At 46.3% G+C, this 24,773-nt stretch overlaps 3 protein-coding genes across 4 annotated transcripts in view; 1 reads left to right on the top strand and 2 right to left on the bottom strand.

The window, feature by feature from the left end:
• Positions 1-24,773, bottom strand: part of LOC126524377 (3 beta-hydroxysteroid dehydrogenase type 7-like) — a 100,267-nt gene that overhangs the window by 64,654 nt on the left and 10,840 nt on the right. The window lies entirely within an intron of this gene.
• On the top strand, positions 12,039-13,964 carry LOC140216809 (uncharacterized). Its single transcript, XM_072287373.1, has 2 exons — positions 12,039-12,249; positions 12,645-13,964. Exons 1-2 carry the CDS (start codon positions 12,148-12,150, stop codon positions 12,891-12,893), a joined length of 351 nt encoding a protein of 116 aa, XP_072143474.1. The 5' UTR covers positions 12,039-12,147; the 3' UTR covers positions 12,894-13,964.
• LOC140216602 (putative nuclease HARBI1) lies at positions 13,994-18,062 on the bottom strand. Its single transcript, XM_072286977.1, has 4 exons — positions 16,125-18,062; positions 15,897-16,038; positions 14,997-15,385; positions 13,994-14,017 (listed from the first exon to the last, which is right to left on the bottom strand). Exons 1-4 carry the CDS (start codon positions 16,668-16,670, stop codon positions 13,994-13,996), a joined length of 1,101 nt encoding a protein of 366 aa, XP_072143078.1. The 5' UTR covers positions 16,671-18,062.

The raw sequence follows: 24,773 nt of genomic DNA, 5'->3' as shown, positions 1-24,773 counted from the left end.
TGGACGACGGTGGCCGAGGTTGCAGAACAGGCCGCAAAAGCGTTGGCCCTGCTGGGCGACGGGAGAACGACGATATACAGCGGCTCAAGATCGGCGGCCCGAGCATTCGCCAAGGGCCCCGTCTCAAAACTGGTCTTGCGGATCTTACGCGACACGAAAATCAGGCAACACACGATCGTCTGGTTCCCCGCTCACATGGGACCGATGAAGGCCGCCTCGTCCAACCTTACTGAGTCGGCCCACACAGCTGTGCGAGGAGTCGTCGACGGCGTAGCTATCGGGTGGCGCGGCGCTGACGTTTCGGACAATTTCGGACATTTTGTTCGCATGTCAGTGGGGGTGGGAGCTGCGCCTTCGGCACCGCTCCTAATCGTCAAGCTTTCGCCATGCAGGTTATTCAAGCGCTCTTCGTTCCATGGTTATCAGCTGTGGTCAGTGGCTGCTCAAACTTTTTCGTCCCTCTGTCAATGACGGCCCCTTCGATTGGCAGGCCGGGCGAAATTTCTGCTGCGCCGACTTGCTGCGCGGCTGACTATGATGGGCCTGCAGCGGCACAACTCGTCTACAGCCCAACAGCGCAATGGACAATTGCATGAACCACTGGGGACGATTTTAGCAGCCCTCACGCCAGCGTTCCCTTCAGTGGGCATGGGAGCAGCACCTTCGCCACCGCTCCTAATCGTCAAACTTTAGCCATGCAGGGGTGTACCTATTTTGCCCTGTATGTGAAAAAAGCGACAATCGTTGTTTGTTGCTGTTCCCATGCCCACACGTCTTGCGCGACACCTTGTCGGGGTGCTTTTCTATGGCCTTACTGTTATTGTGCTGCGGGGATATTGAATCTCACCCTGGGCCCACCACTAGAGCAGATGCACTTCTTGATATGGAATCTTTACCAGAAAACCCAGATTAGGAAATGGGTGCCTTTTTTCGGTTGCTAAAAGACGTTCGCACACGCTCATTACAGAGTTCAAAATTCCAAGCAGAGCTAGCAGCCGACATAAAAAGCTTTAAATCTGGACAAAAAACATTGAAGCCAAAGTATCCGATATCCATATCAGACTTGACGCCCTCGAAAGGAAATCCTCTACAATAGACGACCTTGGTTCACAAATTACACAGATACAGTCAACTGCTGACTAACTGGATGTACTGAACAACCTCTTGCAATCACGTGTTGATGAACTGGAAGATCGGTCACGAAGAAATCTAATATTTTATGGTTTGCCTGATGCCAAGGAAACATGGCAAGAAACGAAAACAAAATTAATTGAAATACTAAGTGAATTTCTATATTCATTTCCAGCTGGCTAAATTTAACGTGCGCATCGTCTGGGCACTCTAAATGCCGTCGCGTCATTGTGAAATTTGTGAGCTTTAAAACAAAGGAGCAGCTACTTTCCGCACGCAAGCTGTTGAAATAAAAAATATTTAACAGTATCTGAAGATTTCTCTCCCGCCACCCGTGTCACTTGAAGAAAACTAACCGAATTCGCCAAAAACTATCCCTGTTCCCCACCCTTCCTACTCAGCGACAACAAGCTCATTGTTAATAAGGAACGCTACACTTACAACGCAATCACGGATAGCATCGAAGAAATTATAACCAATGAATGCATTGAGCGGCATGAGCACGTCACTAACACTGCCAATTCTATGCCCTAGGAAGGCGAGAGGGGCGGTCGACGGCCATTCACACAACTGTCTATCATACACCAATGCACGCAGCGTTGTCACCAAACATGATTCATTGTCATCGGCGATAGATTCCTGCTATGCGCACATTGTTGCTCTTACGGAAACTTGGCTCTCTCCTAACATATATCGATGCGACTGCACTGCGTCTCGAGGTGGGGGCGTACTACTTGCGGTTTCAAATCATATTCCTTCATTGGGCATATCAGTTAGCACATACTCGTCTGGGCATGAGTAAAAACTGACCATCGCAAACTTATTTTAGGCATGTGCTATAGACCCCCTTCTTCCTCTTCCTGGTCTTAAATGAACTACATGACATCTTTACTACGATTCGCACTCGGTTTCCTACGTTACCCGTCATCCTTTTAGGGGATATAAACTTCCCTAATATAATATGGAGTACGAACCCTCCTACTTTAACTCCGTACTCAACAGAATCGCAAGAATTTTGGGATATGTGTTCTGCCTTTTCGTTAACCCAAATTGTTTCCGAGCCAACAAGATTATCCGCTGCTGTACCACACACACTTGACTTAATTCTAACAACTACCCCTGATCTTCTCTCTGATGTTACTTGCTATCTTGGACATAGTGACCACTTACTGCTAAACTTTTACATCGAAACAACCGCACCAAAACGCTCAAAGCAACGCAATACTATCCTAGGCTACAACAGAGCACATTTTGACGCAGTCAATACGGAACTTCATGCATTCATAGACGTCTTCTTGCATAATTTTGACAATAACTCAGTACAGTTAGCAATGTGCCTATGTAAAATACAGTTACGCACAAGAGCGCTCAAACACAGGAAACTACTTCCAAGTGCGAACGCAGCCATTGCAGAAAATCTCTGTAGCCTCGAGAGCGTTGCACCTAGTGTTTGAAACAGAGTACAGTTTGTTTAACCTAACTAAAGCGCACGAAGTAATAAAAAACTACGTTCCAAAGCGAGTCACCACCACCCATTCGCAGGCACCATGGTATAACATCAATTGAAAACGGCTATCCAACAACAAAAAACGACTTTATCGCGCAGTCAGGCTCTCACCTTCTAATTTACGTTGGGATACCCACAAGACTGCATCTGACGCTTATCTTGTAGTCATCAAAAACGCCAGAGAAAACTTTTTATCTACTGTGCTTCCGTCGATGCTAGCCTCTAACGAAAAGAAATTGTGGCGCACCATTAACCCTCCACCTCACGACACTATCACCTCACACGATTCTTCTGATGAACCCGTACCCAACAATCTTTGTGCGACCCTTCTTAATTAAACATTTGTACAGAATTTAATTACGTAGCTATGCCTTCAGTGCGAATCGACATATCTGGTGTCGCTAAGCTTATCCACGGGTTTAATAACTCGTCATCTCCCGGCTTCGACGGTATTAACACCAAATTTTTGAAAAGCGCTAGTGCCTACTGCTCTATTATATTAACAAAAATATTCCAACAATCTCTGAACACGGGTACGCTGCCCTAAAAATGGAAAATAGGGAAGGTGATTCCAATCTTTAAATCAGGTAATAAAAGCTTTCCTTGTAGTTATCGCCGTACTCCTCTCACCAGTAAATGTTTCAAAATACGAGAACGTGTAATCTACATGCAGTAGCGTGCGGCAACCGAGAAGCCGTACTCCAGAAAACGACAGTGGCCGGTGAAGAACAAGGAATCAGCGTTTATTCTTTTTGACACGCTTTTTACAGGCAGCGGTTACTTATCCGCTGCTGATATCAGTGAGTGCCCATGATGACGACATGGCACGGCATGCACTTGGAGTTGCGTAATCACACTACAGGAACTAGGGTAAAATTCTAGAATGGTCATTCTGGAATGTTCATTTTATAGTGCGGCTCAACACAGCTTTCACAAAACATATTCATGTGAAACGCAACTTATTTTTACTCACGCGTTGCACCAAATCTGAGATTGATTATGTCATGCCGTTTGCATATTCTTAGATTCTTCAAAAGCGTTTGAAAAGGTCTCGCATAGATTACTGCTTCATAAACTAAATCAGCTAAATTTAGGCACTAGTTTGTTAAAATGAATTGAATTTTTTCTTACACATCGTTCAGTTTGTTGTCTTGAATCAGTGCTGCTCTGCTTTTAGTCACGTTTCTTCAGGCGTTCCGCAGGGATCGGTTCTTGAACCACTTTTGTTTCTAATCTATATCAATGACTTGGCGCCTCTCTTAAAATCCAACGTTCTTTTATTTGCTGACGACTGTGTTATTTTTCGCGAAATAAGAATGTTAATGATACTACCCTCTTACAGTCCGATCTTGATGCTGTTGCTACCTGCTCCAAAGCATGGTTAATGGAACTTTACACTAGCAAATTTAAAACAATGCATATTTCTCGCACTAAGACCTCCATATCTCCTTTTTACCTTAACAATCTTCAATTAGAATCAGTCACCTCGTACAAATACTTTGGCATTCACATTACCACTAACTGAATCTGGAACCTTTATACCGAACATATAATTAGCAACGAAAACCTTAAGTTAGGTTACTTATATCCTAACATCCTTAGAGCGCCATCGTCACTTAAACTTTTGCTATATAAAGCACTAATACGTTCCAAGTTAGAATACGCATGCTCGACATGGGACCCAAGTTAGGACGAAATTGCAACGGCACTAGAACTTGTTCAAAATAACTCCGTTAGAGTTATTCTGTGTAACTGCAATCGAGCCGCTAGTGTTACTGCCTTGAAGTCAAATCTTGCTCTCCCATCCCTGCCTGCGCGCCGCCAAATTTCCCGACAAACACTACTTCATAAGTTATATTATCATCCTGTTCTGCACGACCAATTTATCTCTAGGCCACATTAGCGATCCCATTGCATCGACCACAGCCACAAAGTTGGAATTGACATTTGCAACACTAAGCATTTCTTTCACTCTTTTTTGCCCAGGACTAGTCGCGATTGGAATCACCTTCCTTCTGATGATGTATCTATCAGTGATAACCAAGGCTTCCGATATTTTCTAGCTAACAGTGTATAAACAGGGTCTTTGTAATGATGGTTTTTCATGTTATTGTGCTAATATTTTATGTATTTTTTCCAATGATATAGCTAACATTGTATTATGAGCGAATATTGCATTTTTCGTTTATGTTTTGCTTGTATATTAACACCACTCTCCTGTGTAATGCCTTTGGCCCTGAGGTTATCATAAATAAATAAATAAATAAATAAATAAATAGGGATACCCCTGCCTCGTACAACGAACTCACAAAGTACTTTTATCTGGGTAGGCGTAAGTATCCGCCACCGCACAGTAAATTGAACAGGCATCAGGCATTCAGACTCTTGCGGGGCTAGGGCATGCTCCGACCTGCACTAGCTCTTACACCGGATCTACCCTGAAATTCAGTGCTCAGACTTTGCGAACACAGAGCGCATGCTTTGGTGGTCGCCCGCGTTACGTGGCGACGAAGATATCACGTCATCCGAGTGGGAGGCTGCCCTACGCAGTCCCGATTTCGAAGCCCGGTTGGTCCAACGAGCCCTCGACGTGGCGGAGAGGCCTTTCTGTGCCGACGTGGGAACGGCGCGCTGCGTGCACGCGCCCATGGATCCCAATAATGTTTTCTCTTCTATTCAGTCCTCCTATTTTCTTTCGTGAATTTGGTCGTTTGATTCGTTGCAACAAGGAAGGGCGCTTTCGCTGTTCATCTGCTCCTGGTGCCATCTGCAAACGTGCAGGCCTTTGCCATCCACTGTGCAATGCAATATTTTGTTTCTGCATCAGCCTGTGTTTCAGCAATGTAAGGAAAGCAGAAAAAAAGATCACAAGGTGCTCTCTGCGGCTCTACTGGCGAGTCAACACGCGAACGAACAGCATGACCACTTTATTTTCCCGATCCAAGATAATGAAAGAAAGTATGCTTTTTATGGTGTTGTTATGTGGCGAATAGCGGCTAACTTTATCGAAACGAGAACCTCTCCTTTTCACGGAGATCATATGGGCGCCGCCATGTTTGATCAGGTGGGAAGGCATCCATTGCTTGCGTAAGCCGATTTCGTGTTTACAATGGACGTGCATTGTGTCCCGGTGTGGCTCAGAAAAATACTATTCAGGCGGATATGGAAGACGGTAGACGGCACGAGTCTTTGGCCACAGCTTTTGAGGACATCTAAACTATTTCGGAGCTGATCACGCCTTGTCCAAACTTTGCGAGCGCCGTATAGGGTGCTCTTACCAAAAACGGCACTGGAAATGCATACCAAGCTACCCAAACTCTCCGTATTCTAATTAAAATACGACAAGTCTATTTTGCTCTTCGTTCTTTATTTGCCAATCACTTTGAGCCAGTGGCTTGCCACCTTTCTCATTTCGTAATGTTCATCGGTACGCTTCCTGTTGCATTGTTTATTTACTGCCTAATCGCTCGTGGATGTGCTGACTTGCGGTAGATTTGTTCCTGCCGCACGCACAGCTTGGAACGTAGATGTTCCGTACTTTGTATTAGCTTGTGGGAAAAACGCACTAATCGTTAGTTACGCGCTTACTCAGAGGACCGTCCGAAAACGTTGAGCGTGTGTTGTCGGCGTAGGACGTCACCCATGCCTCGCCTCATTGATTCGAGAGTCGGTCCACTCGCGTACACTTGATAGTGTTAGTTGGGGTCGCAAAGTGCCTAGAGCGGCTAGTCGCGCGGCGATTTTACGTGCATTCGTGGGCTTTTTCACGGTCGGAAAAGCACTTTCATGTAGCTGTATCGCTAGTTTTTCATGTTGCTCTACAATTTTCTCATTGACATTTTTCATGTAATGATAACCTTTGAGAAACTCATTTACTAATTAACACTAATTGCGCAATTAGGCGGAATGCAAAAAATTACGTGAGTATCTCAAGCGAAGCCAAACAAAGTCACGTTGGGTCGGCCTAGCAACGGGGCATCTGCATATTTTTGACGTTCGGCACAAGTTACGTGAGACACTCTGCATGCCACTCACTATTTTTGCATCTACCTACTGCACCTTTACGCCTTCTCTTTACCGGTTCACATTTTGCGGCATGAATGGAGACTGTGCATTAGCGCACGACCAATTACATTTCTGACAGCTGATGGCACACTAGCAGGGCAGCAGCGGTAATGGTTTCGCTGTCGTGAGCTTTCGCCTGAGACAATCGCCAGCTCATCGCCGAAAGCACCAACTAATTCCTTTAGAGCACACTGCTCCACGAAAAGGGTCTATAGAAGAAAGGGAAAAGGCTTCCGTACGCGGTACATTTGTCTGTGGCGTGCAAAGCTATTGAACCTGCCTATAGATATGACCTCCTAAGTCGAGTGTTTCCGTTCGAGTCCTAGCTGACCTGCGAACGGAAATTACGCCTCGTTATATCTTTGCGAACCTAAAAACGTAATTTATTTCCGTTCTCGTTTAAGCGTTGCAAACCACGTGGAGCTTCCAGAGGTGGGCAAACTAATTAGTAGAGCACTGCGCAGGCGGAAAAGAACTGTGCGTGCGCTGTTCTCTCCGCTTTTGCCGCTACGGCACCGGGTGCCTTTTACGTTACAAAACGAACATGTCAGCGTGTCGTCAAAAATGAGCCTGCTTGCATGCTACTCTTTACGGGATATTGATCTGCGATGTTCGCGGCTGCTAACTAAGAACTAAGCAGCCGTGCACATTTTGCTGATAACGAGCAAAGTTAACGTCGCGGCAAATCGCCTTGCCACGCAGTACGCGCGAACGTGGGCGCTATGCGAGCCAGGCTGTTAAAAAAAAAATGAAATTATGGGGTTTTACGTGCCAAAACCACTTTCTTATTATGACGCCCGCCGTAGTGGGGGACTCCGGAAATTTCGACCACCTGGGGTTCTTTAACGTGCACCTAAATCTAAGTACACGGGTGTTTTCGCATTTCGCCCCCATCGAAATGCGGCCGCCATGGCCGGGATTCGATCCCGCGACCTCGTGCTCAGCAGCCCAACACCATAGCCACTAAGCAACCACGGCGGGTGGCCAGGCTGTTCGAGCAATGTTCCCGGAGCACAACTTCCTCTTCACTAGGAAATGCTCGTTGACCAGCGGCTTACAACTTTCGGGGAGCTACTTTTGCAGTAGGCATTCCGAAGAAAGATGAAGACAAGGAGGAAATAAAAGGTTAAACAAACTGTACTCTGTTTCAAACACTAGGTGCAACGCTCTCGAGGCTACAGAGATTTTCTGCAATGGCTGCGTTCGCACTTGGAAGTAGTTTCCTGTGTTTGAGCGCTCTTGTGCGTAACTGTATTTTACATAGGCACATTGCTAACTGTAGTATACGCTTTATAATGCTTTGTTTTAGATCATTTTGGTTTTTTGTTATTTTCGCGTTTTCTTCTTTCTCTCTTTTTTTTTCTTTTTTCCATACCGTTACATGGAGCCTCCAGTGCGTGCTCGCGCGAGCGAACGCCGTTCGCACGCCGCGAAGCATTTATGGAACGCGCGGAGTGATTCATTTTCCTGGCCGAGCTGCTTGCGTAGCTTCAACAGCGTCGCGCACCTGGGGTGCGATTTTGTAGAAATGACTTTTTTCATGCCAATGCCTTCTCGCGTGACGTCACCGATTTTGGAAATTGTGTGTACGTAGGCACGACGTTTTCTTGGATCGTCCAATCAGAAGCTCCCTTCATTGGTCGGATGTTTCTTTCGTATTCTCTTCTCTTTTTCCGGGACTGTATAGCAAATTTGTTTTGTAAAACGGCACTTAATAAAAGCGGACTTCCATGCTGCGTAAAGCAAATTCATTTTGTTACAGTACAACGCAAAAGCTGCCGCAGTCCAAAGAAATGCAAACGCAAGTGCTCTATTTTTGAAGTCGTAGCCACATAGTAGTCGGATGTGCATCCAATCCATGCCGTTGAGCGCAAGCAAAATGGCAGCCTTTGTTTACCTGTGAACAGCTGACAGCCCCTAGCGTGTCTGTCTGAACAGCTGACAGCCCCTTGCGTGCCCGTAATTGCGGCCCCGCCCCCGTCAGATACTGATTGAGGTGAGTAACTATTGCTCGTGTAGTACTTGCATTGTCGTGTGGTTTTCGCTGCATGTCTGACGTGTGATAATTTCTTCTTTAGGAAGAGCCAAGAAGAATTATCCGTAGCCCCCGAGGTGAAACTTTGCAACATAGTGGATCGAGAACTGTCAAGGCATTTTCCATAGGGCACCGCCATGACATAACGATAGCTTCCTTAAAGTTATCGCTGCATCGGTAATACTTCCTGCACTGATACGCTCCGAGAAAGAAGCTGCTACAACATTAAATGTGAGTAGTGACTTCACCTTTTTTTACATTAGTGGTATAAAAAGGCAGAAATAAGTCGTAGTGAGCACTTTATGCAGGCGCTTAGCTTAGACAGAATGTTTGCCTCTAAATTTCTTACTGTGCTGCGGGCCGGCTGAAATTCCCAATTTGACAAAGAGAAAATGGCAGCAAAAGGGCCGCGGGTGTCCAAAGAGCAGGCGGCTATTCTCGTGCAGTTCATCGAGCAGCACCCATACCTGGCGAGAGCTTCTACAGAGTTCTCGCCACGTATGACTGCTGCTCGAAAAAACGAACTGTGGGAGGAGGTGGCGGCGGTGCTTAACGCACAGGGGCCAGCCGTAAAGGCCACCAGCCGTTGGCGGAACCATTGGGCCAAGATGGCCCATAAAGCGAAAAAAGAAGCGGCCAGGGCCGCGAGCGAGAAGAGGTGAGCTTCTAATGATGCTGACAGTAACGTAGTTTCACGTTGTCGTTGTTGCCGTGTTTGCAGGGCTACTGGAGGTGGCGAAGTGGGTGGTGTGGACGGCCGCGTCCTCGACGTCCTTATGAGGACAGGAGGGGTCCTTGTTTCCCCCCCCTGAGTACTTCCCCGATAGCGAGGTGCGTACATTGGATTTAAAAAAGTGTTGTTTGTGTGACCTGCTGTGACCTCACAAATTTTCAGCATTACATTGTAACACAATATTGCAAAATTTTTAAGCCCTTTTTTTTGTGCAAGTGACAATATAGGTTATGTACTCTGAGCAGCAACTTGTGTACATGATGCGCATTGCACACACTGCTCGCAATGTCTGAACACTACTCTGATTGCAGGACGAGGCAAGTTCAGAGGAAGCTGCAGGGCCCAGCGGTTCCCGCAGACATCTACCAGCGACAACTGCTTTCGTGGTGTCGGGCCCTGCAGCTGTTGCTGGGCCAAGTGGCCTTACACGTAAGGCAGTGACCTAGCTTTTGTAGTAGCATTGTTGTTTGCAGTTGCTGTATGATCTTGCTATGAAGTAAAGTACGTCACTCTGCTGTTATTACCTTTGTGTCCAACATCCAGCTCTCATTCATGAAGGAGAAATGCAAGACTACAAATGACATGATGTTGTAATAGAGATTCCTTGTGCTTCTTATGGGTTACTGCTACCAGCAACTTTCTGTGGCATCTTTTGCTCTAACTACCTGTTTTGTGTATCATTATTGTAGCTATGCAGCTATAATGACATTTCAAAGTGACTGGTTAGGACAATCAATCTGTGTAGGTCGGATAACAGTGAATGAGCAGTCTTTGCTTTTGCCTTGCATGAAGAGCCACCGCCTACGCCCCAGGTGCTGCGGCCTGCCCCCCAGGTGCTGCGGCCTACCACCCAGGTGCCGCAGCCAACCCCGCAGGTGCCGCAGCCAACCCCGCAGCCAACCCCGCAGGTGCCGCAGCCAACCCCGCAGGTGCCGCCAACGTTACTAGACTAGCTTCAGTTTTAAAACTCGGCGCCGTTGCGCGGAACCGCCACCCGCCCGCGCCTTCGTGGCGCTGCAGTCGCGCCCGGCTTCACTTCCTCACTGGCCGGCTACGCGGGCGGGCCGGACTAAGTACGCGGTGCAGCGTTGGTGTATTCTGTGGTTCGTTGTGAATGGCGAATTTCAGCAAGCATGTCATCCGTGGAACTGTAGCCTTCGCCGAGTTTCTTAAGAATATCAGCAGACGATGCCGACGAGCAGCGTACCTGACTACATAGGCCGCTATCGGAACGATGTCGACAGTTCGGCGCACCACTTTTTCATTGCTCCCAGCAATGCGACGCTTCGCTCGGCGTGAAACAGAGCGATTCCTCGTGCCGACCGGGAACACTGCGAAATCAACGGCACGCGCTCGTGCCACTGCACCCGCGTTCCTCGTCGTCTTCCACAGCTGGCTGCGTGGCGTTCATCTTTCCAGCGTAGAATTTCACTTCACTTCTGTCGTCGTAATGGGGAGGCCCCGTTTACGGGGGTATGAGCCAGTCATGGTCTTACGTAACGGAAAGATTTAACTTTGAAGAAATTTAATTTCGAAGAATTACAAGCGGCAAATCGCAGGCGAAGGCTGCTAACCAGCCGCCGAGCAAACTCGAGACATCGAACGCAAGCAACAACTGCGGACTGCGGGCATACCGTCAGTGACGTCGTTCTCTCCGTCGCAGCCGATTGTGTGTAACCTCATAACTGAGAAATACTTTAATGAACCCTCCGGATTAAAACCAAGTGATAAACACAGGGGCCGCACGTTTCAGTTTCGCTGATTAAGCATCTTCACGGAATGAAAAATCCGACTTCCTTTTTTTTCTTTTCTTTGTGTGGCTTGTGTGTAGAAAGACCGACCTCATCTTGCTTTTTGTAGCGCTTCTTTGGCTTGGTGAGAAGCTTCGGTGGGGATGAAGATCATCCTACAATCACGCACTTTGGCCAGATATTCTGGCTTATGAGCCTAAACTGCGCGAAACGTTAAGACGACACGAAGAAACACACGACATTTAGAAACGCTCATGAGAGTGGCTTGTTGGGCTAGTTGGTACATGGTTATACTAGGAAAATGCCAGCAAACTTGAGAGTAGAAAAAATCAAGCGGCAGACATAGACAAAGAGACAGGAAGGTGGCTGGTGGTGACCAGGAAGGTGATGACAAGCCACCTTCCTGTCTCTTTGTCTATGTCTGCCTCTTGATTTTTTCTACTCTCAAGTTTGCTGGCATTTTCCTCGTATAATTTAGAAACGCAGCTTCTGCGCTTCGCTGTATGCGTTTCTTCTTTTCGTGCAGTTTACCCTTCTTTCAATATTAACGAACTGGCGCGATAAATCTTATTGCTGTAGGTGGATACCGCTTTCTCGTGGTATCACTAATTCGGACAAGGAAGGACGCCAGCGAGCGTGAAACACGCGCAAACTGCCCGTCCGCACGAGCTCAAGGCTGTGACGAGGCGTCTGCAATGGAGCCCGATGGAACAGCGTCGCCCTCTGGCGGCTGTCACAGAAGTGGCGACAGCGGCTGTAAGCGCGCGGGCGGGGAGTTTTACAACTGAAGCTAGTCTAGTAACGTTGGGTGCCGCAACCAACCCCGCAGGTGCCACAGCCTACCCCCCAGGTGCCGCAGCCTACCCCTCGAGAGCCACGGGCACCCCGTAGACAGCCCAGGCAGCAGGAACTTGATGGTGCTGTGATGACGGCTACTGCCGCATACGTTCGCCAGAGCCAGTTGGAGGAAGCCAGAGTTCAAGAGGACACTCGCTTCCGCCAACAACTGCTGGAGCAAAACCGGCAGGTATGTGCAAGGCCACAGATGTATATTTTTCTGCGTATGAAATTGATGAGCATATGACCTCTCTAAAAATTATATTAATCAGTGAACAAGCATAATGTATACGTGTAGTCCTGTGGTGATATCTTGTACACATTCGCGTGATATAACATGTGTAAATATCTACGAAATTATGGGGCAAAAAGAAAAAAGTGGCGTTGAATTCAAGGAAGCAGATATAGCAGTGTAACACATCTTAATGGAATGCGACGGCACAAGTTTGATGGGCCAGAAAGATATTTCCAGTGTTTGAATATACAATGACAAGACAATAGCCTGCAAATGGGGATGAATGCAACACACAAAGGCCCTGTTACTGAGCTTCTGTAATTAAACTAATTACACATCTTTGCTAACAGCACCACGAGGCCCACCTGCAGAGCCTGCGGCAGCACCACGAGGCCCTCATGGAGAGCCTGCGGCACCTCGGGGAGGAGGTGGCGGCAATGCGGGAAGTGGAGTCTCAGCGCCTCGAAGTGCAGCGGCAACGCCTCGAAGTGGCGCGTCGGTCGCACGAGACCAACGAGCGCCTGCTTCAGCTGCTGCTGGCTGCACTGGGGCATGGTGGCAGCCAAGCCCCTCCCCCCTCTCAGGCCCCACATAATTAAAGGATGCAAAGGTAGCATAGCCAAGGAATTTGTAACTTATCTTAAAATTTGCTGATGTATTAATGATATGAAGGGCAAATATTGCTAGTTTGCAAATAAATAATTGCTGAAGTCACCCTTTAATGCAACCATAAGTAGCATAGCCGTTGCAGCATGAATTTTTTCTTCAAGGTTTACTTCAGCCATAAGAGCGTGCACACCATCAGGCTCACCTGCAAAAGTGCCTGTAGGCCTGGTGTGTGCGGGCATTCCGACTGTGGCACTGCAATTTTGAGGTGCCTAGTTATTGTCATGTCATTTTAAGCACGACGCCACACTGCAAGTGTTCTACAATTTAATCCTTGTCATCGAATGGTGAAATTTTCAGGCCTTACTATAATGTCGAAAGCAACCTGTCAATATACACAGCAAAAAAGGAAAAAGTTATGAAAATTCCTTGCCTATGCTCCTTCTTTTCATTTGTTATGTTTATTTTTTGTTTGTTGCATATGCATATTTGTTTGTGTCACTACGTACTGAGCTGGAATGTCTCTTTTCTTGCACATCTGTCTCATTATCAAACAATTTGTTGTCATTCAGTAATCTTTCAGGTTGTGATACATTGCATTTTAGCCCTTGTGGTGCAATTTGTGTGTAATATTTATGCAGTTTGTCTTACTGAATATCATAATATGGTGCTATGGCTCTTTCAGTTTGAGCACCACAACAGCATGTTCCTTTCACATGTAGTGATGTACCTATACATTTCGCTGTGATAAATATTCGGTTGGCATGTGATTTAAGCACCTGCTCATTTCTGTTTCTGGTGCAGTTTAAGCCAGTTGTTATTACTGTGTACTTGTGCAGTGTACAACAGTTTTCTTAAACGATGCATGCCGTTACCTGTGATACATTATGATGCAAGAACAATGTGATCCGATATTTATTCCAACGTGTCTGTGATATGTTGCATAATGTCTCTACTACTGAGTACTCATGATTCTCACACTTCTTCAATGTAGAGACTGTCGCATGTGATGTGTGCATAAACAAGTGTATGTTGAAGACTGAAATACAGAAAGGTGCAGTTTTCCTCTAGTGCTTTTATTTACACATCGCAACTACATTTCTAGTACTAGCTTGCACTGTACAAATATTACTGATTAACATTGCTGAGTTCTGCTATATACAAGTGAGGTCACTTTGTTAAAATCTATCAATGCTCGTGCGTGCACACACTTCGCGGGAGCCACAGCGTTTGACATGTCGGATGACCAGTTGGACGGCATTTTCGTCACTCGAAAGGAACTTTGCCGTTGTTGCGAGACAAAATGGTGGAGGACCTAGAAGCTGCGCGTGCAACAGCACGTTCCATGGAGCGGAAGGTGTGACGTGCACTGTACATCTTGGCTTCTGTGAGCTTCTCTGTGCTAGTAGGAAGTGAGGAGACAGGCGCTTATGTCCATCAATGCGTAAGGGGATACGAGTAAGAATCAAGCTACATGCATCTAGATGACGACAGCAGCAACAAGCAAATTGTGGCAGACACTTTGAATATGCACTTATTTTTAGCTTGCTTTCAATCTCATATGTCACCTCTAACGATACTGTTTTACTTACTATAAGTGCAGGCTTTACATAACCCTTCACTACACAACTTTTATGTACCCACCGTGATTGCTCAGTGGCTATGGTGTTAGGCTGCTGAGCACGAGGGATTGAATCCCGGCCGCATTTCGAAAACACCCGTGTACTTAGATTTAGGTGCACGTCAAAGAACCCCAGGTGGTCGAAATTTCCGGAGCCCTCCACTACGGCGTGCCTCATAATCGGAAAGTGGTTTTGGCACGTAAAACCCCATAATTTAATTTTTTTAACAACTTTTACATTTCTCAACAAATCATGAATGCTTTGCATTACGCAGACATCAACTACAACTTAGCACGGGAAATGTATCTGCAATTTCACAGCATGAAATGCACAATGCAATTACTTAAAACTGTGTGCATGCACCTAACGATGCTGACGCTGCTGTTGACGTCGCAGCTGCCGCCGCACGCTCCTCAAATAACGCATGTGCTGCGCACGGGTTGTTCCAAACATGCCAATGACATTGTCGCGCACAGCCCGCCCTCTCAAGTAGTGCATTCTAGAGCCTGTGTTACGGGGCAGACTATGTGGCATGGGGTCGCCGTTATTGTCAAGCTCACTACTACTACTGCCGCTGCTGCTGTCGTCATCACTGTCATCGCCTGACTCGTCGCCTTCAGAAAGGCGAAGGTTGTGCAACACAGCACATGCCGCGACAATGTTGGCTGCACGTTCCGGCTCGTAGAGGAGGGTGCGATATCGCTGAAGACAGCGGAAACGGCTCTTTAAGAGCCCAATGCACCTCTCCACTACGGAACGCATGGCGGCATGTGCTGTGTTGTACTGCCCCTCGGCTGTGTGCACTGGAGGATGGCCAGGAACCGGGGTAAGGAGCCACGGCTCCAAGGGGTAGCCACTGTCACCTGCACAAAGATGGAAATAGTACATTGAGTACTCCGCTGACGAGAGGCAAGTTGTCAACTGAGGAAAGCTACAGCATCATTCAACAAAGGTAGACTTCAGGGTTGCAAGTCCCAAGTAAAAGCATGAGTTGAGCATGTCCATACCCGACACAAACTCTTAACCAATTTACAAGTGTACGTGATGCCTGCCACAAACAAGAAATCAACACTTGCTGGTGCTATCAATGACAGTAGTAGCAGTAATGTGTGTTCATTTCTTCTGCTTCTGGCAGTCACTGGGTGCAGAAAGCACTAATACGTGTTGCTTTCGTCAGCTCCTCGCAGACACATAATGTGCTTGTAACTTAACACTTCGAACATTGCCAATGGTGGCAGTCAATGTCTTAATTTTCTTTTTTTACTCCGGAATTACTGATGTTCTTGTGGTTTGGTTAAAAGTTTGGGTTGGAGCGGACACGGCGTTCTGCGCTGCTGAAGCGTGACTGCGCCAAAAAAAGTGTTTTTTTCTCACCGAGGAGGTATTCCCCGGCATTCACGATGCGCCCCGCTTGGAACCGCCGGCGCAACCATGTCGTCCGCCAGACAAAAGCGTCGTGGTCCGACCCCGGTCGCATAGGGTCCAAGGCCAAGATTTTCATGTCCGCGTCGCAGATCTGAGGTAAAACGTCAGAGAAAGTGCCCGTTGGCAAGAGCAACGTAACTTTCAAAAAGGATCGCAGAAAACGTGAGTTTTACTTACGAACATGCAGTTGAGGGCGTAGTATCCCTTGCGGCACATGAACACAGCCTTGCGCTCACCCTTGGGTGCGATAATGGCTATGAGGCTGCCGGCTACGCATCCGATGACGCCGGGGATAACGCCGCGCCGAAGGAAACCCTCCTTCACGGCTGCCTTTTCCTCGGCTGTCTTTGGAAAATGGACCCACTTATTGCGGGCCCCTGCGTTCACGACAGCCTCTGCCACACGTCGCACGCACTCGCTCACCGTCGACTGCGGCACACGGATCGTCTCCTCGCTCCCAACGGACGCTTGGAAGCTCCCGGTAGCAAAGAAGCGCAGCGCACACAACACTTTTCGCTCCACCGACAGTCCCGTCGCTCGCTCAGCTTCTAGTTCCCCCGCCAGTTCCTCGCACAACAACCGCACCGTTCCCTTCGAGAGGCGAAAACGCCGTCGAAAATGGTCATCCGGCATGTCAAACGCGTCGTCTGGCTCTCCCTGTTCACGTCGGCGACGGCGAAGAGCCACGGCCATAGCGATCAGAGGGGCGGCCATTTTTTTCATGCCTTCGGAAACGACCCTGCCTCTGGCCGTTCCAAAAATCCGTGCCTTTTGCTCCGCATAATGAGTGCCTCAACGTCACGATGACGATTACAGTTTTTGCGGGTTCCTGACGTCGCGTGATTGACAGACAAAATGGGCGCGGCCCGGTCATTTTCGACCAATGGCTGCTCAGTGATGGCGGCAAAAGGCATGGAAAAAGTAATAGAATTCCTACAAAATCGCACCCCTGAAGTCTGAAACGGCGTATAACCGGTCAGTCCCTCGTTTGCAAGTGAACGAGAAACTCGTGGATCATGATAACTTATCTGTAAGGAACGGACAATTATTTTGAGACAAATGATGAGAATGCAGCATTAGCGAACTTGTTACTTCTGCACAACAGTGGTCAAAATTAGAACTTGTGAAAATTTTGTGTCATATCTTTGTACCACAAGCAAATGTAATAACAGTGCACCAACATAAACTGAAACAAAGCTCTTTTACGCGGAAAAAGTGCTCTAATTCGTTTCAGGAATTGTGTTGCGCGTAAGCATATGACCTATTACCTGCATTTTCTTTCCAGACCATCTCCCTCTCTTCCGTGTCTGAGTATGCGAAATGTGCTGCCTCCATCCTTTCTACCGGTCTTGTTTACTGATCATTTTTGCATAAGTAATCACGAATAGTTACGATAATCGATCTGTTTTGGTAGGCTTCTCACATGCAAAGCAAAGGAACATGAATTTTCTATTTAGAAATTGTAAGAAGCTTTATTATGTATTTTTGTGCCTTTAGATTGTGCGATTTTTACTGCATATGCGAGATACTCAGCTCTGTAACATTATTTTGTGCACTGTATTTCTTGCTATGCAACAGTTGGCAAAAAAGTGCAAATTAAAGCCCATATTTTTGCCTAACTGCATCCTGCCAAAACGAAATAGCCTTGCGCTATGCCATGCCTGCTCACTTATCTTGAAAAGGATAGGGTAAAGCTTTAAAAAACCTGGAGTCGCTACTGGCACTATCTTAGTTGAACAACCACGCACAAAGACACACAAAGAAAAAGCCACTACATGAAGAAAGAGGATGAAAATGACAGCTGTCAGAACCAAAGACACCGCAACAGTAAACACAACTCGTGCTCGTTTCTTCTTGCGTCTGCCGAGAAAATCATGCACTCGTCGATCGCATAGCAAACGACAAGCGGGATGGGATCAGCCGCTCACGCATCAACGACACCATTGTCATGACTGCAGACTTGACTTTTTTTTCACAGATGTAAGGCCTACCAGCGGCCAGGGCATAAACTGTCACTGGTGACGCCATTCCTCTTTACTTTGGGATACACCAGCTGACGTTGCCGTGCACTTAGCCCTTAAGCCGGAGGAGCTTGCAGGTGCGTTCCACCAATGTCTTCCTTCGATCGCACCGCTTTCAGTAGTACATCTTGCAACACTGCAATAGGAAATGCTCGCTCAAAAATGCTTGCAAGCTAGCCTAGCTCGGCTAACGGCTAACTGCCCTCAAACGACGCTGCGCCACGCAGTGGCTACATTGTGGGTCACCATCACCATCACCAAACTATTTGTGTCCACTGCAGGACAAAAACCCCTCCCAGCGATCTCCAATTGCCCATGTCTTGCGTTTGATGACACTATATTTTAGGTGAAGCTACCCTAAGTTCACCGCCTAGTTCTTTGCCGTCCCCGAGTACGCTTCTCTTCTCCGGCACACACAGTGACTCTCATAGACCACCGCTTACCCGCCCTACGCATTACCTGGTCTGCGCAATTCATTGTCAACTCTTAATGTCAACTGAGATATCGGCTATAACGGTTCGATATTGGGAGCTTAGTCAGCTTTCCCATGGGGGTTTCATGACCCAGTTTCAGGGCCCAGAATGGGCCCCACTCGCATATGTTTCTCTGTCGCGTTCTTTTTGCGCAATGCACTTTATGACATTTTATCGAGTGATAACCGGCTCGAATGAGAACCCACCGGACGGCATTCTGCTAAGCCCATGTCTCTGCACAGACAACTATATTTACAAGCGTTGCCACCCACTACGCGCTGACCCTAGCTTTATCACTGCACCAGAACAACGATGTAGTCGCATAGAGCTTTTAAGTGGCGCCCTATCTATATTTTGCCTTTAGGCTCATCGTATCTCTCAACTGTGCTATCAGTCCACCTTTAGTACTTGTCCCGCTATCTGTTCCGTTTGTAACGTAATCCGTCTGTCGTTCGAGCAGCGCATCTGGCACTTTTGTTGCTTCAAGTGTAGTTTAATTGAAGTGCCTCCAGTATAGAGCCAGGGCACAAACATCACAGTACGTGGCGAGACACACCTGAAAAAGACATTTTGTGGCATTCAACTCCAGAGTACAGGACACCAAACCCATTCCAAGAATCATGAATTGCGTATTTTGCAAACCAAGTCGGGCTCTTTAGCAAATTAGGAAATGCTGTCCAGTGACTGCAAAGCTTTTTGGTGCATCTGGATAGAATGCATACCGTTGCTGCTGTTCCTCCGAATTCTGACAGGTTTGAGCATTTTAATCCCTAGCTTGAAGTATAAATTTCTAAAACTTGGTTAAAAAGTGCTCGATATTTTAGACCTCATATCTTGCGCCAATTTATTACATATACATATTAAATACCACGGCTGTCTATAGCATTTTTACTTGCCGAAGAAAAAATAGCAAGGACCACTGGGCTATATTTATTTGCCGAAATTACAAGAGACTGCGCGTACAGACATATTCATACGGGGGAGGAGGAAAGGGCGCGCCGCGAGCCTTTCCTTCTCTGTGCCTCGCTGAATGAATGTGTTGCCGTCACGTGCAGCAGAATGATTTCGAGATGAGATAGCTTGGAGAAATTTCTGTCACATCAGCTCATACAAGCTCGTCGGGGAACTACTGTGCAGCCTTTGGGTGCAGCAGTAACTACAGTGTGCGGAAATTTCTGTTGAAGTTTATTACGATTTTGACAACACAAGCTTGTCATGACGCCGGAGCAAAAGGGGAAACTATGCACAGCTGACTAGGCTCCAGACACCACGAGCACAGCAAACAGTGCAATAATGATGTATACATATATATATATATATATATATATATATACAGATAATACACGGACATATACATACTTACACATATATGTGTATATACGAATGACACAATTATACATACGAAAGATCAGTGCAGTACAATAAGTATAAATAATGCAAATGAAGAAATAAAGTAGGTACAGAAAGATAGAGAAAGGCCAAAGCCAAATGGAAACAAAAAGTCTTGCAACGCATTAAATTGCATATCACTCGAAAAGCAAGAAAAACTATCAGAACAACAGGTGTCATTTGTCGAGAAAATACAGGTTCGATTTTTTTCTGAATATTGAAATGGTTGAGGAATCTTGCATGGTATCAAATAAAGCATCCTCATCATTGAGTAAATTAGGAATCTGCCTCCGTAAAACCTGATTGCCGTAGTTTGTTCTGGTTTTTACCTTAATAAAGTTCCCAGCTCCTAAGGTGTGATTAGTTGTGGTATCAGTGTATATAGAAAGAAGTTCTCACGATTACTTATAAATTCTAAAAATGTTTTTTCGGATAACTTTTGTTTGTACAGACTACTGACACTCAAAATACTGTCCTAGTGAAAGTACTCAACGGTATGTTCCTACATCGATAGGTTATGAATAATACGAACACACTTTTTCTGCATTCGGAATAGAGTTTCCAAGTTAGCTTTAGAAGTGACGCCCCAGACAAGTAGACAATAGTGGAATCTAGAATGAATAGTAAAAAAGTACAACTGACGCTTAAGTTTTGAAGCTAACAGCGTGCGATGCTTATTCAGCATACCGATTAATGGTGCTATGCTACGTTTAACTTTACTTACCTGATGCGTCCACCGTAGATATTCATGGAAGAGTACACCCAAGAACTTGTACTGGGAAACCCTTTCAAGTGGTTGCGATTGAAATATTAATGAAAGTGCGAGCTGAACTGGCTTTTCAATAGGAATAAAATCAACCAACTTTGTTTTTTTTAACATCTAGGCTCGGCTGATTAGCTGATAACCACACTGAAAGGAAATTTAACCAGTTGTTAATAAGAGGCAGTAGAAAAGAGATGTTAGTAGAGGAGAAAAAATAAACGTTTGTATCGTCGACATATAATACAATATCGGGTGTTTGTGGTATTGCCACGATATCATTGATATAAAGCAGCAAACTCGTAGAATGCGCAAACACGCGACGCCCATCGTCAGTCGCTGTGTATGTGCGCGTTGTGGACTATTTGGGATGTATCGGTTTTCACTCGATTGAGGGCAGCGGCCTCGATGAATCCCCAGCGAGAATTGGAAAATGTCACGACCTGACAGCTTGGCGTAGCTACTAAAACACACCAATGGTCGCGTACGGCCAACCCAACGCAATCCCAAAGCGTCCAAGTGCCATTTGTTATAGAATAGTTGCATCAGCCATCGGAATAAAAGATTATGCTATTTTACGTGCCGAAACCATGATATGATTATCAGGAAAGCCATTGTGGCGGACTACAGAATAATCTTGACCACTGGAGGTTCTTTAACGTGCACCCAAATCCCGGTAAACGAACGTTTCTTCATTTCGCCCCCATCGGAATTGGGTCTCCGGGAATTGATCCCGCGATCTCATGTTTAGTAGAGTAGCGCCATAGCCACTATGTAACGACGGCGATCACTGGTATAGTGCTCGCGCATTTAAAGCTATACTAGACATGAAATAGTTGTGTTATGTCTATGTAAGTCTCTTCTATGAGGCCGATGGTGTGCCTCCACATACTGATATCTGTGGTTGGTAAACCAGCGTCACGCACATAAGCCTTGTGCTGCGACATTGCTTTTTTTACAGCGAAGCTGCTTCTGGCTAGGGTTGCGCACATTTGTCACGTCCGTCAGGAAATCTGCGTGAGCAAAAAATATCATGATCAGCAATGGCTCGTGCCACTGCTCGCGCGTTCGTCGTCGTCGCCTTTTTCCACAGATGGCTCCGTTACGCTTCACCACGCCAGCGTTCCCATATTGCCCTTCCCTCTGCGAAGCCGCTGGCGGCACTGGCCGACTGCCAGTCGGTGCGTTGATTTCGGTGTCAAATTGTTTGCCTCAGTATATCGCGAACTGAAAATATGAATATATATATAACGAATGTATATAACGAATGCATATAACGCATGTATATAACGCATGTATATAACGCGTGTATAACACGAATGAACGCTGATGTATAAACATAAACATCTGTGAGTACATTTCGTCACGAAGAGGCCCGATCAAGACAATAAATGTGTTGGTACCTTTGTTCATAATTCTGCATCGATTACACAGCTTCGCTGGTAATCTACCTTCATAGAATGGCTTATGAACTTTTTTGTTTCCCCTGGAAAGCAGCGCTATCCACCATAACAGATCGCATAAGAAGGAGGCGACTGCTATTTGCGATCGCTAATGGTATACAATATCCATGAAATGGGTAAGTACGTCATAGGAGACGGGACGAACAAGGCCGAAAAATATTTTTTTCTTGCTGCTTGGAAATTATGAATCACGTACGTTTATGTCGGGTAGCCAGTCATCTTTCGGCGAAAAAAAAAAAAAAAAAGCTACGAATACACAGGCTAAAGCCACAATACGACCCCGCGTGGTGATGAGCTGTATAGAGGGATATATATGGAAGCTATATATATCTAGCTCAGGCCATGAACTATGTACAACAAACGTAACTATAACACAGAAGTTACCGCTGCTTCATACTCTCGCGCAGTCCATAGCTGGCTGCTCATTCGAGAAGTGGGATCCACGCTGTATGGTGCACCATTATTACAAACCAAAACAATTTATTCGTGGGCAGAAGCTGCCGCCAACAAACCACGTAGTCATGCATTGTATCTACAGAAATAAATTTAAACACTTGTCAAACTAAACAGCAGAACCTATTCTGTAAGAGAATCGGCATACCATGTTGTTACGATCATTCCGTCTGTTCTTTAACTGCTCACCACTGATAAAACACAGCTTAGAATTAGAGGGAGAAGATTACAAGGGCGCGTTCCTGCAATAAACTTTCCGTAATATAAAATGGATATCCGAACCTGATTGTAGGCTCAAACACGCGCGAACACATCGCTCTGGGTTCTTCGGCTGCCTAAACGCCAGAAGAAACTCTAGTCATGCCGGCTTATGACTGCAACTTATGACGCCCGCTGCAGGATGCCCCCGCAGCAAGGGCGGCGTCGGTATGGAGCGAGCTCGAGGCTTCCTGTAACGGCCGCGGTTACTGACGCGTCTAGAACGGTGGCGGTTTCAGTACCGTTGTTACTGGCACGTTCCCAAAGCATGTCGCATTAATTTGTCGACGGATTTGTGAATACCGAGCTTTAGAAACCTGTCGGGGCTCACGTTACGTGCAATGGCGACCGCTCTCTTGCAAGCCTTTCGTATCGTGCAGTCAACCTTGTTTTTTCTCCGACCTTATCCACTTCAGGTAGGGGGCAACTTACCTTATCCTGCTTATCGTGTGCGCCTGCAAGCGACGGATAGCGCAGTGTTCGCGCATACCGTTGCGTTCATTGGTGATGCGACGCAAGAGTCGGATCATGTCGGAGTCTTCGCACCGACTCTCCGTTATGGCCACTTGCCTGCTAATGTAACCCCAAGATTACAATTTTGTCTACGTGGGGTATGGGAGTGCCGTCTAGCGATGTAATGCGTATTTTGGAGTATTCCCGTTCCTTGTCGCGCAGGGCCTTGCGATCTTTGCTCGTGGGTTTGTAGATTAAGAGGAAGCTTTAGTTCGGGTGCTGCTACCTGAATACACGTGAAAGCATAATTCGTTTCTCTCGGCCACTACTTCACAAAATTTGGTGAGGTTTTGCTTTTAAAAGAAACACTTAAAAACTAGTAATTGTTGGTTCCGAATTTTAAGTTTCGGTCGTAAATATTTATAAAAAATTAGCAAAAATAAAGAATTTTCAGAAAGCAAGACTATCAAGTTTACAACTCTAATTCAGAAAGGAAAAACTATAGCGAAATTCTGTGATTTTCACATGATAGTACATCTAAAGTGGACAAAATAGATGTGTTACACATCAATCTAAAGAATCAGTAATATGGAAATGCAGCTTTTGCAGAACCCTTGTACATAACGTAACAATTCACGCAATATACAAATTGACATATGGAATTTGTCCGCTTTGAACGATATAGTCGATGCCGTTTACAGTACCGCGATATCTGTTGTTGATGCATAGCTATTGATTTATAAACTTTGCGCATCAATTTTTTCGAGCTCGTGCATCTGTTAAAAATCTTAACAAAATCCAGCACCTAAATCGAAATTCCGCTTCCAACAGTCACTAGAATTTAAATTTCTCTCTCAAATGGAACCAATTTGATTAAAGTAGGTCCAGGGGTTATTTAAAAAAAAAAAAACGTTTTTGCGTTGTACATGTATTCGAATTGGCCGCGTTGGAGTGGCGCACGAGCTAAAGCTTCCTCTTAGGAGTTCGGACTTGGTCCCGAGCATTGGAGACCCGTTCCTCGCGAGTACTCCTGGACCGCATCTACTCCCGCCTGTAGCATTCGCTCGACGTGACCGTCACATCCTCCCCAGGAACCCAGAGGGGGATGACATCCGCGTAGAGACTGTGATACAATCCTTCTACTTCTGTTAATTTGTAGACCGATCAGAACTAAATTAAAGAGTAGTGGTGATATGACTGAGCCTAGGGCGTACCCGACAGACCCGTCTCAAATTCCGGCGATTCCTCGTCGCCGACGACGACGCGTGCGCGGTTGTCCACAAGGAAATTTCTAACGTAATTGCACGTTCTTCGGCCTAGTCCTAGTGTTTTTACTGTTTTGAAGATCGCTTCGCGTCTAACGTAGTCAAAGGCCGTCTTTATTATCTAGGCCGAGAATCGCCTTAGTGGAGCTGGTAGGGCCGCCTACTGTCTGGTGTTTCAGCTGAAGCAATACGTCATGAGCGGAGAGATTGGGGTGGAATCCCAGCATGGTGTGCGGGAACGCGTCGCGGTCTTCGAGAAAGTCGGTCACGCGTGTGAGAACTGCGTGTTGC

The sequence above is a fragment of the Dermacentor andersoni genome, chromosome 3 (assembly GCF_023375885.2).
Source record: "Dermacentor andersoni chromosome 3, qqDerAnde1_hic_scaffold, whole genome shotgun sequence".
NCBI classification, from domain to species: domain Eukaryota; kingdom Metazoa; phylum Arthropoda; class Arachnida; order Ixodida; family Ixodidae; genus Dermacentor; species Dermacentor andersoni.
Note: the sequence above shows the minus strand (reverse complement) of the source record. Positions and strands in the feature narration are given on the sequence as shown.

Bases quoted from the DNA above. Each gene is read 5' to 3' on its own strand.
- LOC140216809 (XM_072287373.1), top strand. From the start codon at position 12,148: ATGACGGCTACTGCCGCATACGTTCGCCAGAGCCAGTTGGAGGAAGCC. The intron at 12,250-12,644 runs GTATGTGCAAGG...CTTTGCTAACAG, and splicing joins TGCTGGAGCAAAACCGGCAG to CACCACGAGGCCCACCTGCA.
- LOC140216602 (XM_072286977.1), bottom strand. From the start codon at position 16,670: ATGAAAAAAATGGCCGCCCCTCTGATCGCTATGGCCGTGGCTCTTCGC. The intron at 15,386-15,896 runs GTGAGAAAAAAA...ATCTTTGTGCAG, and splicing joins TGCCGGGGAATACCTCCTCG to GTGACAGTGGCTACCCCTTG. The intron at 14,018-14,996 runs GTGCGCGACAAT...ATATTTGTACAG, and splicing joins ACTACTTGAGAGGGCGGGCT to TGCAAGCTAGTACTAGAAAT.